Source organism: Portunus trituberculatus, chromosome 24 (genome assembly GCF_017591435.1).
Source record: "Portunus trituberculatus isolate SZX2019 chromosome 24, ASM1759143v1, whole genome shotgun sequence".
Taxonomy (NCBI): Eukaryota; Metazoa; Arthropoda; class Malacostraca; order Decapoda; family Portunidae; genus Portunus; species Portunus trituberculatus.
In genome coordinates, this window is record NC_059278.1 from 16,805,472 (window position 1) to 16,820,711 (window position 15,240).

General features: G+C 49.1%; 1 protein-coding gene across 1 annotated transcript; it reads right to left on the minus strand.

Moving 5' to 3' along the window:
• Positions 1–4,254: 4,254 nt before the first annotated feature.
• Positions 4,255–15,134, minus strand: LOC123508237 (disintegrin and metalloproteinase domain-containing protein 33-like). The gene is made up of 17 exons (XM_045261791.1): positions 14,021–15,134; positions 13,764–13,855; positions 13,478–13,569; positions 12,454–12,523; positions 10,933–11,018; positions 10,581–10,717; positions 9,907–10,010; positions 9,618–9,773; positions 8,896–9,071; positions 8,568–8,624; positions 8,216–8,374; positions 7,500–7,764; positions 7,253–7,393; positions 6,978–7,156; positions 6,639–6,822; positions 6,197–6,383; positions 4,255–6,088 (listed from the first exon to the last, which is right to left on the minus strand). Exons 1-17 carry the CDS (start codon positions 14,352–14,354, stop codon positions 4,845–4,847), a joined length of 3,663 nt encoding a protein of 1,220 aa, XP_045117726.1. The 5' UTR covers positions 14,355–15,134; the 3' UTR covers positions 4,255–4,844.
• Positions 15,135–15,240: the final 106 nt, after the last annotated feature.

Below are 15,240 nucleotides of genomic sequence, written 5' to 3' on the forward strand. Positions count from 1 at the left end.
CGTGCTTTTTTGGACGTTTGGTCTAACTCGGTATTCTTGACCAGGCGTGGACTCTTCACTGGCTGACAGGGATCACAGCGAGCCACCGCGGCAGCTGGCTAGGTGTTAGGTGTCACCTTCTTGTCGCTAGTTTAGCATTCCGTCCTGCCGGCGTTGCAGCGCGACATGCAGGTGGCCGGGTGGGGAAGGGGCGGGGCAGGGCGGCTCAGGTGCGTGTGGCTTTTGGTATGTGCTAGGCGCCTCCATCTGGCCACTGCCATCTAATTAACCTTGTGTTGTGCTCCTCGTGCGTCATATTGATTTGCACGTTACACTCCCAGTCACTGACGCAACAACTGCACTCTTTGATTCAGACTCTGAGAGTAAATGTTGCTTGGTTCAATCCCATAGCAGTGTGCCCGCCTCCTTGCATGGCGCCGGGCTCTGATGACGATCCGCGGGGCACCATGATAATGTTGTGCATGGTGAGCAAGTAGCACTGTTTTTCTTCCTCTTATAATGAGAGACTCTATTGTGACCATGTCTTCTTGATTCTTTCACTCTTCATTCAAACAGTTAAGTACACAGAGTGGCAGTGGCAGCAGCGCCGCTAATTCGCCTGCCGCTCCTGCCCACCAGTCTCCATAGCGTCGATCCAGAGGGGGATAGAGGTACACTCTCTCACGGTCAAGCCTCCGCGGTGAGTGCCAAGCAGTACTGCAGATTGCCCTCATGTGCATGCTAAGCTGCTGCCCTTCGCGGGGGTGGCATGCCAAGCGCCTCGTCCGCTCGCCATGCCCGGCACACTCGCGCTACCCTCGTTAATTCGTTAGCCACAAGTTCGCCGGGGTGTGGAAGAGTTCACAATTATGCCATTAAGCCAGCGAGGGGCGCCTGGCGGGGCTGTTAGCATGCCGGGGAGCGTGGCGGAGCGTTGAATCACGCTCTTCTCCCGCACTGGCTCACCGCAGCAGGGAAGGAGGACCGCCAGGGTGTGAGACCGTCCTGCGGCAATAGCGGGAGGATCTGAGGCGCGGTGCCCTGTGTAGGAGTAGCAGCGGGGAGCTGGCACCTCACGGGCACCGGGCTGGGAGCCTCGGGAAGGGAGGGGCAGGGAACAACTATACAAGGGAGGTGCAGGCGTCTCCAGGATCACAACAATGAGAAACGCATGCAGAACATGCAAGCACCACAGACGTGGGAATATGTAGGTATACTAGTAATAGTAAAGACAAAAGGAGAAGAAAAAAAAATGTATGCAGAGAAATTGAACATGTCTCCCAGATTTTGCTTACCTCGAACCTTGGCGGAAACAAATGTAATTGATCTTTGTTTCCTTTCACTTCTTTACGCATCCTGTTGATGGGTACAGCGGAGAGTGGCGGGAAACAGAACTCGGGCACTTGTCTTTCAGTTCACTTCTTAGCGCTTGTCTGAGATCATCAGGTAAAAAGACAAGAGAAATGAGAAAATCTGAATAACAAGGCTGTCATGCAGTTCAGTCACCAGAGCAGGTAGCACGCCAGAATTAATTGCACGAATATTGATGTGCAGTGACACGTGTATACAGCTTCACTGCGATGACGAGGAGTCAGAGAGTGAAGTGTGGAGGGAGTAGACTTGGTGAAGGGAGGGAATGGCAAAATGAAATGGCCGGAGAGGCTATAAGGGTGACTGACGGGGAAAGTGTAAATGTGTGAGGCGGAACGAAAGAGGAGGGAAAAAAAGAAAGCCGAATTTTCAAAAGAGAGCGTAGGGGTGAATTGAAAAAGGAAGCGACATAATAATAATAATAATAATAATCTTTATTTTCAGCTTAAATGCCATACAATGTAAATGGAGATAGGTAAAAGCTATCTTAAATTTAATAAAATACAAAATAAGTTTTTTTTTTTTTTTTTTTTAAATCTCACTAACTTAATACACTCTATGTCAAGTAATTGTCTTTGAGCCCTTGGCTAAAATCTACATACATTTTACATCAACAGTGTCAGTATAACTATTGCCTGGGATGTTGTATATACAGTAAAGTGTCCCACTGCTGCCACAAAGGGGATACCCAGCGGGCATCACTGTTGGTGATACGTTGCACCACTGAGTTGGTCGTTGCAAGTATCCTGCTCCTAAGACTGTAGCAACAACTACGCCTCAATTCGTAGAAACCTTTCATCCTTAGGGTTACAAACATCTCTGAGGCACTACTCCAAGGTGGGATGTTAACGAGTCGGCGAAGAACATTATTATAATTTACTCTTAGCCTATTTAACGTAGAGACTTTCACATTACTCCACAGGGACATGCCATACACATTATAACATAGAGCACGGAACAGTGTACATTTGACGTCGAAGGAACATGACTTAAATTTTCTCACAAGCATATTACCCCTAGCACATAATTTTCTATTTTGATTCATTACATCCTCATCATCTGTAAGATTACTTGATATTATATGACCGAGGTATGTGAAGTTGTCAACAAATTCCAACACTTTGCCACATAATTTAATTATTGGTTTTTGGTATACCGTGGAATGTCTAGAGTTAAACAGCATGCACTTCGTTTTCTTAGTGTTAAATATCATCAAATGATTCCGTGCAAAGGATTCACAGACAGCCAGCATACCACATAGGGCATGACTAGAAGGGGTTATAATGACTAGATCGTCAGCCCATGACAAGTTATTCATTGGGTTATTAGCAATGTGACATCCGAGGTTACTTTGATTTAACTTGATGTTCAGCTCATCCATGAACACATTAAACAGATACGGGCTGAGTATGGAACCCTGACGTATTCCATTCTGCATGTGAAACTTATGTGACAGTTGTTCACCCCAGCCCACACAAATAGTCTGGTTTACATACCAAACTCTTAAAATATTCACAATCTTCCTTGGTACACCTCGTTCTAATAATTTAGTAAACAATTTATAATAGGAGGTTCTATCAAAGGCTGACTTAACATCCATATAACATGCATATACTGGGGAACTTTGCTTATGGTAATAATTTACTATTTCTTTAAAGCTAAAAATACACATATCAGTTGAAATTTGGTTTTTGTATCCAAATTGGTTATCTTCAGTATGAAGTTCATTTTGTATTCTGTTATACATAATGCTCTCAAAAATTTTAGAAAATGAAGATGACACAGTTATGGGACGGTAGTTGTCACTAATTGCAAAATCTAAAAGCTTCCCTTTCAATAGTGGCATGATTTTAGCGTCAATGACAGCCTCTGGTAAAAACTCGTGCACCAAAAAACAATTCGACATAAGCGATAAAAATACTACAATAATAAAAGGACATCTACGATAAAATTCATTGGGTACATTATCAAGACCAACCGCTTTGCCATCTTTCAACTTATCTATAATTGTCTTTATTTCCTCTACTGTAACGTGATCGATGTATTCATCTTCAATGTGGTTATAATGTCTGAAAAATTCCTTTCGATGTGCTTCGTCCTCTAGCGAGTTCAAGATCGAGCCGTACTTGGCCGCCCACATATTGGCAATGTCCTTGTCACCCACCGCTCCACCGATGCGGTCGGGCCTCGCCGCCGCTCCGCCGCTAGATCCTGACACACTTCTCCAGAACGCCCTAGAGTTCCCCGACGCGAGCCTACGTGACATCGCCTCGGCTCGCATCGCCTCTTCGTCGCGACGGCACTGGCGTAAGGCGTATTTGAAGTCTGCTCGAGCTGACCGCATACGCTCGGCGTCTTCTCCGTGCCTTTCTGCGCCTTGACGCCTCCATTGCTTAAAAGCTTCTCGCGAACATCGGTACAGATTCTTTACATGATGATTCCAGCCCGGTATTACTTTGGCTTTTTTACATTCAACACCAAACGTCTCACGTCCCACACGGTTTATAGCACCTATGAATTCGGCCCATTTCGATTCCAATAGAGCCCAATGACAAGCATCGTTACACTTATTTCTACAATAACAGAAATCATACACCTCGTTAAAATCAAATTCCTCTAAGAGATCATTATAAAACTTAGAACATAAACTATCATCTAGAAAATTCCAAAGTATTTTAGAATCGCTATTAAAATTAGGAGTAACACCCTTAGGAAGGCTATTAAAAGGAGAATGAGTACAAAAATTCCTTAATATGTGACGAACTGATCTCACTTGTTTTGGTTATACTTTTCTTTGTTTTTCTACAATCGTCGCCTCTCTTCCCTCCCTTTCCTCATCCTCCGTCTTTCTCCTACCTTTCAATTCTCTGCGTAACCATGCAAAAAGTATAGTAATGAATGAAGTAGCAGAACATTTTATTTACAGTGTAACAAAAATTATGTGCATTAACAAAAACTTACATATTATTTGACACTACTATTACTACTACTACTACTACTACTACTACTACTGCTGCTGCTGCTGCTGCTGCTGCTGCTGCTGCTGCTGCTGCTGCTGCTGCTACTACTACTACTACTACTACTACTACTACTACTACTACTACTACTACTACTACTATTATTACTACTACTACTGCTACTACTACTACTATTGACATTGTTTTAAGAAATCCTTACAGTCCTCAGTAACCTTAATGAATAAAACAGAGAGGACAACTCGTGTAGAACCTGTTTTGTTTATGGCAGTCTTTGTTAGTTGGTGTATTTCTTAGTTTTTTTTTTCGTTTTTGTTTAGTGTCACCTTTTTTCTCCCCTTTACGTTTTTGAGCGTCTCGGTTCGCTGCTGACGTGGTGTGGTACGATGTGCACGAGCCAAGCAACCCAGTGCAAGGTGTGCCTGGTGAAGGAAACGCGCGAGAGAGAAGCGAAACAGTGAGATAAATACACACTAGCGCATCCTCTTGTGCGAGGCTGCGGAGGAGCGAATACTGTCGTCATTGTCGTTGCTTTTCTATTTTTTTGGCTAAATCCTTGACTTTCCCGCCCGTCGTGTGGGGAGGAGGGGCCTTCTCGGCGGCTCGCGGCTTGGAACATGCGTCAGGGGCCTTGGGCAGCTTGGCGGCCCGTGCAGGTTCTGATCCCTTACCTGGCGGCAGAAGAGGGCGTCTTGGAGGCGAGGTTTGGGGAGCCTTGTCTTGTTGCGATACATTGATCTTTGTGGTGATCTCAGTTTTCGATTGTGTCTTTATGGTGGTGGATGTTTGCTTCTTTCCTGGAGGCATCATGGGCCTTCTTTGCTGCCATGAGGGTGCGTGATGGGGCGCGGACGCTGGTGTGGGCGCTGGTCTGAGGGGAGGGGATTGTGGGCGGACGTCTTCCTGGCGCGTTGACTTGCACCCGTGTGGTGACTTGTCTTTCTTCGTGTAAGGTTTTTCAGTCGCCAGAGGGGGCGGAGGCGGTAGTCCGCCTGGGCGGCCCGTGCAGGCGGACTTTTCGTTTTGAGATACGGAGCGGCTCCACCCCAGCCTCGCGTTGTCCGGGGAAGGAGTACCTTGTCTGGAGCTGTGGCTTCCTGCCAGCGGGTCAACTATAAGGCGCCGCAAGGGCACGGAACGCTGTCGCTCGTACGTCTTTGGCGGCGAGGCTTCTTTCTCTTGGCGCGTACCAAACTTTTTGAAAAGGCTGACCAAGCTCTTCATGGACACGCGGGAGTTATAAGGCTCCACCACTGCCTCCTCCACATCAGAGACGCAGCCAGAGTCCACCGAGATGGAGTGTATGTAGGCGGGGTGGTCGACAGTCTGCGGCGCCAGGGTGTGGGGAGCACAGTGGCGGGAGGTAAGCTGGATTTTTCTCCTGAAGTCTGGTGAGAAGCTGGGCTTCATGGTGACCACTTCCGTCACCAGCTTTTCGTTCGCCACGCCCCAGGAGTAAGTGTGAGAGTCTTTGTCTTTGAGGTCGAGGTCCACCCGGCAGATCATCTTGTCTTGTTCCCACGCTTGCTTTGCGTCCTTGGTCACCTTTTCATTTCTCTTCCTCGTGCACAAGCGGTCCGTGATGAGCGACATGAGAGGACAGCAGCAGGCGTCGAGGCAGCGGGCGCAGCAGGGCAGAGTGCTGGCGCGCCCACGCGCTTCCCACCAACGACGGACATGACTCCACAGACAGCAGAGGAGGATGGCGACGCCCAGGGCGAGCAGGGCCAGGACAAAGAGTGCCTCCCACAGCGGGTCTATGTCTGCAGGAGGAAACAATCATTAATTTTACTGTGAAAACCATTTAACTTGCCATGTTAAGTTGTGTGCTGTGTTGTGCTTGCATTGGCTTAAAACTCTGAAACTCTTACATCGGCCACGTCCAGTGCGTGCACTGTCTATGGAGCCTCCTTCGCCCTTCCTGGAGCAGTCAGGCGGCGCGTACCCTGGGTCACAGTGGCAGTGGTTGAGGGAGTTACATACACCGTGACCAGAACACCCGCCGCGACAGTCACCGGAGGGCTCCGAGATGTTCACGCATTTCTGCTTCAGGCACATCTGTGGAACACTCAGGGGGCGTCATGTGGACCGGCACAAGTACTAAGAGATGTGATGTTTGCACGGTTGTGAAGTGATCAGTACAAATATCAAGTGAATTTCATTGTGTAAAATGAATAAATATGTATTATATATATATATATATATATATATATATATATATATATATATATATATATATATATATATATATATATATATGTTAAACGTTTTTAGAGTGGTTCATATGCGTATTGGCGTTGGTGACACACCCACCTTGCCTTGGCCACACTTGGCGCCGTCTGGGGTGAGCCAGTACCTCTCGAGCAATTTTCTGGAGGCCACGACGTACTGACACTGATGGCGGGCCAGGGTGAAGGTGCCGTAATTCATAGCTACACGGAGAACGGGTACGGCGTTTTGCCCCGCCAGACAATGAAGAGAACCGCAAAGTACGTCCCTGCCGGAAAGAGTGATATGAGAGGACGCAGCTGCGGGTCACTCACATGTGCCTTGTGACTCACTGTGTTGTGGGCAGTGCGTTACCAAAGGTTTCCGTCACGTCATGTAATATTGGTGAGTGAATGCGACTTTGATGTGGCCGTTGTTCCTTACCCATCCTGGCAAGGCAGCAGCTCGTCCTTGGTGTGTCCCTTGAAGCCACAATTGCCGTTCGTTCCGCCCCTCTTATTGAGGTTGGAGTAACATGCATCCTCCGCCTCCACGGCGTGCTGTCCCCACACGGCGCGGCACATGCCCCCGTGGCTGCCGCATCGGCCCTCGTAGCAGTGTCCCTGCGCCAACCAGGTAACAATGAATGTCACCAGAACAGACAGAACAGGTATGACACAGCGACACACAACTACATGAGCGAGGCGCCCATCGCTTACCTGGCTCCTGTCGCACGGGGTTCCGTCTGCCTTGGTGAAATCTTCAGGACAGGACTCGGAGTTACCGGAACAAAACTCAGGGAGGTCACACTCCGTGAAGGCTTCGCGACACCCTACGCCTGCAGGTTTGAACTGACACTTCTGTGGGGAGGAAACACTTTTGACGTGCCTGAGTACCATCTTAGTGCACTGCCCCCAAGGCAACACTGAAGAAGTTTTATCCTTATGAAAGACTCGGCCTACTTACCTTTGTGTCGCAGCAAGGTCCTGAGGCGCAGGTGGCGTTGACGGCGAACCTGCAGGTGGCGGCAACACAGCAAGGATTGTCGCAGAACTCCTTGGGGCCGCAGTCACACTCCTCGCCGTAGTCCACTACGCCGTCGCCGCAGCTTGAGCGCGGGTACATGCGCGTGGGCACGTTTATCAGACACTGGTAGGATTCAGAATCGACATTCTTCTCGATGACCTGCTGGCTGCAGGAGCTCCAGGAGACGTGCGGCTTGAAGGAATCGCTGGGGGGGAAAACAGGCGTTCACAGAGTGATTGTGGAGGTGCTCATTGGTGCAGCGACACCCTTGCCTCTGTCCAGTGAATGAGGAGATCGAAAACTAATGATTTGGGTTAGTGAAATGTGAAATGGTAATTAATTAAATATAACAGTGTAACAGACACACATGCACATTGGGGCCGCCGTGGTACAGTGGGACCATGCGTCCTTTGGGGTCCGAGGGGTCTCCAAGCGCACGGGTTCAAATCCTGTCCAGAGTCTGAGTGTAGGTTGGGCTTTCTCACTCTGGGCAACGGCTTCCTAGCGGGTGGGCTTTAAGATAGGAGGTACCACTAAAAGTATCCCCATTAGCCCAGAAATTCCCGTGAAAAGCCCACATGGTATAAATTAAAAAAAAAAAAAAAACCAGTGTCATGATAACAGGTATCCGCAGCAACACTCGAGCTTCTCCTCACCTGCCGGTGCCGCTCATGATGCAGAAAGGCGTGGCGCAGCGACACTCCGGCCCGTCATGTTTCATGCCGAAGTTGTGGCCCATTTCGTGACTCACAGTGTAGGCCACCACGCCCACGTGATCCCGCTTGTCCTGCACCACGCCTGCAGAGTTCTCCGTCCTTTGTGAGAGATGGGCGAGAACTTCACATTGATGGTAATGGACGCCTGCCACACGCATCTCCCACTCATTCACCACAAGTTACTCAACAATCAATACTAAAAGTTGGCAAACCGATGTACGTGACAGCACCACCCACCGCAGCGGTACCTTGGTGCTATGACATCAAGACGTGCACCTGTGCTTCTACTCACTTGCACATCCCGGAGACAATGGCATATCCGACAGTCCTTCCCTTGAAGTTGACGGTCCTGCGGATAGGCAGATATGCAATTATGTAGGTATGTACCAACGTGCAAGACTGTACCGACCCCACACCGCCCAGCCTCCCGTCCCACACCTCCCAGTCCACACCTTCCAGCCTCTTAGGCTCGCACTCCACACCACCCAGCCCCACACCTCCCAGCATCCCAGCTCCACACCTCTCAGCCCCACAGCCCACACCTTCCAACCCCACAGCCCACACCTCCTAGCCCCACACCTGCCACCGCCCAACCTCTTGAGGGTGGGCGGGAGACTCACGTAAGCAGCATGGTGTTGTCGTTGTTGTAGTGAGGTTTCTTCTCCATCATCTCCAGGCGGTACTTCTTGAAATGTGCGAGGTTCTGTTCGTAGTTGGCGGTGACAGGTATCTTGTCCCCGCTCTCCCACACCTCCAGATGGCTCAGCACCACCACCACACCCAGGGGACGGTACACCTGTGGCGGCGAAATAATGTCAACTCCTCTCGCTTTCTTTGGCTCACGCATGACATGACGAAGGGTAATCTTGATGTGTTTCTCTCTCTCTCTCTCTCTCTCTCTCTCTCTCTCTCTCTCTCTCTCTCTCTCTCTCTCTCTCTCTCTCTCTCTCTCTCTCTCTCTCTCTCTCTCTCTCTCTCTCTCTCTCTCTCTCTCTCTCTCTCTCTCTCTCTCTCTCTCTCTCTCTCTCTCTCTCTCTCTCTCTCTCTCTCTCTCTCTCTCTCTCTCTCTCTCTCTCTCTCTCTCTCTCTCTCTCTCTCTCTCTCTCTCTCTCTCTCTCTCTCTCTCTCTCTCTCTCTCTCTCTCTCTCTCTCTCTCTCTCTCTCTCTCTCTCTCTCTCTCTCTCTCTCTCTCTCTCTCTCTCTCTCTCTCTCTCTCTCTCTCTCTCTCTCTCTCTCTCTCTCTCTCTCTCTCTCTCTCTCTCTCTCTCTCTCTCTCTCTCTCTCTCTCTCTCTCTCTCTCTCTCTCTCTCTCTCTCTCGCCTCCATGACACCTGCCGCTCACCGCGTTCACAATGTTGACGAGAGTCTTGCAGCGGCTGCGTGTGTTGGCACCGTGAGTTGTGTAGAAGGCGTGGTCAACCACCAGCACCAGCTCCACGAACCTCGTCTTCTTTTTGAACCACAGCGAGTCTCCAACCAGTCCTACCCAGCGGCGCGCCTGTGGGTACCGCCAGGGAGGATCATGATCACACACACACACACACACACACACACACACACATTGTATTGCGTGCGGGATGGTCCGAGTATCCCACACATGTACTACTACGTGAAACTATCGACAGTCTTACCCGGTGTGGAGGGAAAGCTGAGGTGTTGTTCCTTGTGTGGTGGTGAGTGAAGGTGTCCCCATGGCTGTCTTCCACTTCTGCGTTTGAGTTGGCGTCCTTCACTCCTGGAATATACAAAAAAAAAAAAAAACTTAATCTCTCCTGCAGGTGAGGCCTTGACAGTAAACAGGAAACAGGTGTGTGGTGTGTGGTGTGTCACGCAGCATTTGCCTGAACACAAGCCTCGGCGCATCACAAAGATCCCCATTAACAGGCAACACAGTGGAGAGGAATGTACCTTGCTATTACACCACACGGAACGATGCCACACCATGTAATCTCAACCTAAAGTGTTCAGTAAAGCGACAAACACACTGCTATGACGTTGACGGGAGCACTGAAGTAATATTACCGTCAGGATTGGGTTACGGTAGTTTGGGTAAAGTTTTCAGTTATTACGAACATCAAAATCACTTTCCCTAATCTATCCCCTCGTCTAATTTGTCCTTACCTCCTCCACGTGACTCCAAGGTTATTCTGTCCACTCCATCCATCCTTCCATCCCATCTGTCTCTTTCATTGCTCCTCCACCTTCCCATCCTGTCTGCCCCCTTCATTAGTGCCTCCACCTTCCCATCCACCATAGTTACTCCATCCACACATCACCTTCTCCCGTTCCCAGTTCATCCACTTACCACATGTTCCCTTGGACTGCCTCAGGAAGGTGGAGGAGAATACCCTATGTGGCTGATGTACGGTTGTGGATCCCGGCGACGGCTCCACCAACACTTCCACCTCCTCGCCTCCCTCCAGGGTCATCCCCACCACGCCACTGTGGGGGAGGAGGAGAGGGAGGGGTGTTGTAGTAGAGGTTGCATTGAAGATTTATGCTTTATTGTTTGGAATCATTGTTTGTTAGGTAATAAGATAGTAAATAATTAGATCATAGTTGTGGTATCTCTCTCTCTCTCTCTCTCTCTCTCTCTCTCTCTCTCTCTCTCTCTCTCTCTCTCTCTCTCTCTCTCTCTCTCTCTCTTCAACACTCACCTCAAACCACTGCAGACGGACAGCGCCACCCACGACTGCTCCACGCCCCTCACCACGCCTTGGTACTCGCACGGCAGCGCCCGCGTCTGTGTACGTGATGCAACACTTAGCTAGAGCACTATGACCCACAGACTTAGGGATAGAATAGTCTCTGTGAATTCAATGTGCTATGAAGTTTTAACCTTTACCTGAGCGTGTGGCACAGAGAAGCACAGCGGTGTAGATTAGCGTTAATTAGGAGAGTAGGGCATACAGGTGAGAGAGAGAGAGAGAGAGAGAGAGAGAGAGAGAGATAAAGGATATTATGACACCCAAAAATAAGAGAAAGAAGGACGAAGAGAGAGAGAGAGAGAGAGAGAGAGAGAGAGAGAGAGAGAGAGAGAGAGAGAGAGAGAGAGAGAGAGGATATTATGACACCCAGAGAAAGGAGGAGGACGAAGAGAGGTACATGCTGAGAGAGAGAGAGAGAGAGAGAGAGAGAGAGAGAGAGAGAGAGAGAGAGAGAGAGAGAGAGAGAGAGAGAGAGAGAGAGAGAGAGAGCGTAATCTTCTTGTCACCTTTAAGTAATCACAGTGCAGTTATCATTTTCTGTTCCACTCACGTCATTTAGGCTGAATGTAAACAAAGAAGCGTCGCCTGTCAGCGTGACCTTTGTGGGTCTTCCTGCTGCTGCCTTAACTTCTCCCTCGCATCCATCTTACCCTTCACGCTTATTCCCTTCCACCTAGCACACTATAACACTACGTAACCTAACCTAACCTCGCTACCACCTAGCACACCATAACCTAACTTAACCTAACCTAACCTAACCTAACCTAACCTCCCTACCACCTAGCACACCATAACCTAACCTAACCTAACCACCTAGCACACCATAACCTAACCTAACCTAACTTTGTGTAACATTAACTCAAACAACTTTAACCAAACATGTCTAATCTATAACCTTACCTAATCTTACCTAACGTAATATAAACTAATCTAATCTAACCTCAATCAAACCTGAGCTAAAAATCCTAACCTAACCCAGTGGCGTCTTAATCACTAAGAGCGCTGCGTCCCTGGCATCCTAGGGGCGGCGGGCTGTGCGCCTTGGGGAACGCCTACAGGATGCACAAAGGATGTACCACTGAGCGTCGTACTGTAAGAGAGGGTGAATGACCTGGCCTTTTTCTTTTCATAGGCCCACACAACAAGATAAGGAGTAAGATTGAAACAAAGACAAGTTGTTAATAGTCTGGATCACAGGGAGGAGCAGCCTGGCACGCGCACCTTCACCCTCTCACATCATTCATGGCACTGCAGCTCGTAGACATGATCGGCTTAGTCACGTGACACGACACTTGTGTAAACAGACTGATGAGCGGCGCGGCTTCGACCTTCAAGACAGTGACGCTAATCTCGACCAGCGTATCAGATTAGATTCCGGTAGCAAGCAAAGCAAGCGGTGGGTGAGTCAGCAGCGCAGGAGTGACTCAGCGACCATGGTAATGAGTGAAACACCGCGTCACAGCGACTCACCTCCCCCGGAAGTGTGTTTTCCCCTGTAGCCTCACCATTCGACTCCATGTAGGACGCTGCCAGCAAGTCCCTGGAGGAATGGGGAGAATGGAAAAGGCAGGGATGAAGGAGGAACAGCAAGGGAGTGGATAGGCGGGGGATAATGGGGACAGAATGCAGGGACGACAGGAAACGTTTTGATATCCTTTTTGCAACCTGTTAGCAATGTGGAAAGCAGGAGGAAGGGGAGGAAGAATAGCCTGGTGATAATAGGATAAACACTTCCTCTTCCTCTCTCACTCGGGTATACAAGGAACAGTAGGAGGAAGCAGGGACCTTTAATAGATAAGACATAGGTATGGGTGGGAATGAGAGGTAGAAATACGCATGTCGAACACAGGAACTGCCACGTGTAGGCTCGATGACTTCTTATACATAGATATGTTTGTATATTCTCAAGATACTGAAGGAGGAAAACAGTACCTCTGGGTTACTTAAAGACTTGGAAGCCCAAATAACTGAGAAAACGTAGTGCAGAGGGAGTAATTTAGGGGATTTAGACTTTTGAGTGTCTCCTGTGACTCCTTACACCTTATGTTTGTATGTTCTCAAGGTGCTGAAGGAGGAAACAGTACCTCAGGGTTACTTAAAGACTTGGAAGCCCAAGTAACTGAGAAAATGTGGTGCAGAGGGAGTAATTAGTGGGATTTAAATCTTTGAGTGTCTCCTGGTATCCCCAACGCGATATCCTGCTGGGAGTACTGAGGGATGTGCCTGCCATGGTTAGAGACACAGTGACTAGTATTCAGAAACGCTTTGGTTTATCGCCACGACTATTTCCAGAGGCCTCAGAGATGATTAGCTGAGTTTTCAAGCATTTTTTGTCAGTGATATAGGAATCTTGTTAATCTGTCACTAAAACCAGAAAAAAAACACGCTAGAGAACCAGTGTCACTTTAACTAAACCCCGTGAAAGTAGTCGGACACCGGGCACAAGTGTTTCAGATGTCTAAGGAGGAGATGAAACATGCGACAAAAATGTTACCTGGTGGGGTGCAGGTCCAGGATAAGTGGATGACCCTCCTTCATGAACGTCACCGTCAGAAGCACGTCATCCTCCTCAACATCCTTTTGCTCCTGTGGAAATTGAACGAGATAAAGAAGATATCAATACTATTAGGATAGAAATGATTGATGTAGTCAGAAAACTTTATATACTAGAGGATGTGTGTTTGCTTGGGGAGAGAGAGAGAGAGAGAGAGAGAGAGAGAGAGAGAGAGAGAGAGTGGAGGGGTTATGAATGTTGCAACAGAGTGGAATGAGTGACGCACCGTTGTGAGAGGCAGTGGGCGGCGGACGGCGGCGCGGCGTGACCAGGTGACAACAGGGCGGGTGGTCACGTTAAGAGCGCCCATGAACCAGCCTGCAGGTGTACAGGAGTCCTTGTCAGATGTGACCAGTCAAGGTAAAGTCAGATGAGTACGTAGAGTTTACGATAAGTAAACAGATACATGACTACACACACACACACACACACACACACACACACACACACACACTGAAATAGACATGATGCCTTTTGACTCACCACTACTCTCTATGATTCCTTGGGCAGCCTCCTCCTGTGCTCCTGGTTTCTCCTCTCCTGTCCTCCCTTCATTCTCTCCGGCGTAGTCCTCTTCCTTTCTTTCCCGCGTCATGTTTACCTTCAGGTTTGAGCCCTCTTCTGTTGCTGTTTCATCATCAGCCTCCTGCAGCTGTCCTACTGTGTGTATCTCAGCTTCCAGGGACGCCCATACCTCGCCGCCCAATTTCTCTTTACTGGGCAGTTCTTGTAGGGTTCCAGCACATGCTATGCCCGGCAGACGGAGGCACAGTAGCAGGGGGATGAGGGAGACAGCTGTCTTGTGGGGCAGCGCCATGGTAGGAAGTCAGTCTCGCGTCACACTGTTGCTTGTTCCTGCACTCACTGCTCTGGTCTTTAATTGGTTCGTCACCGTGCCAGCGATCCCTCTCACCACTGATAGAAGCGAGGCGTGCCTCCTCTACCTGCCACACTCACCGCGGCATTATCATGAGTCACGTCGCGGTTCTATTTAGTGGATGAGCAAGGCGACGCACTTCTTTGACACTCCACACACTCACTTCTCTGCGCCACTGGTCAGGCGGCTCTTCATCTCTAGGAAAATAGTAGACTTGTGGCGGCTGTGGAGTCCCGCAGTGGAGTGGTGGCGGCGGAGTGGCGCGTGAGGATGGATGACAGGCGGGTGACTCACTCACTATACGCTCACCTTCCGGTAAACTGACATCACTATCGAGCCCCACTTGTGCCATTGGTGTGGCTGTAGGACATCCTGGGTGGGTGTTGCTCAAAGGCTGGCACATGGAGGGTCGCTGGGAATGTCTCAAGGGGCTTGGTGGTCCCCCGTGCAGTGATGCCCTGTAAACATTTAAGTTATAACACACATAAGCGTGTTCTAGTTGCTATTATTGACTCGTCTGGTAATGCAAAAGGCTGGACGGAAATGCATTCAGATAATTATGAAGATTGCAACAGCAGTCAACATAAACACACGATAATGGTAGTGCTTCTCGCTGCACCATCCACGAGAGTCACTTCACGTCATTTTTGTCTTGTCTTACAGTTGTTTTAGGGACTGACACCTTTAATGAACCTTTTTCACCAGGTTTGCATCCACTTCTACACAAACAAGTCAATTACAAGTCACCAACACATCACCAGTTTCTTTGTAATATTATCGCAGCCTGGTGCGCTGCGGATGGCGGTCGGAGTGAGCTGACGATAAC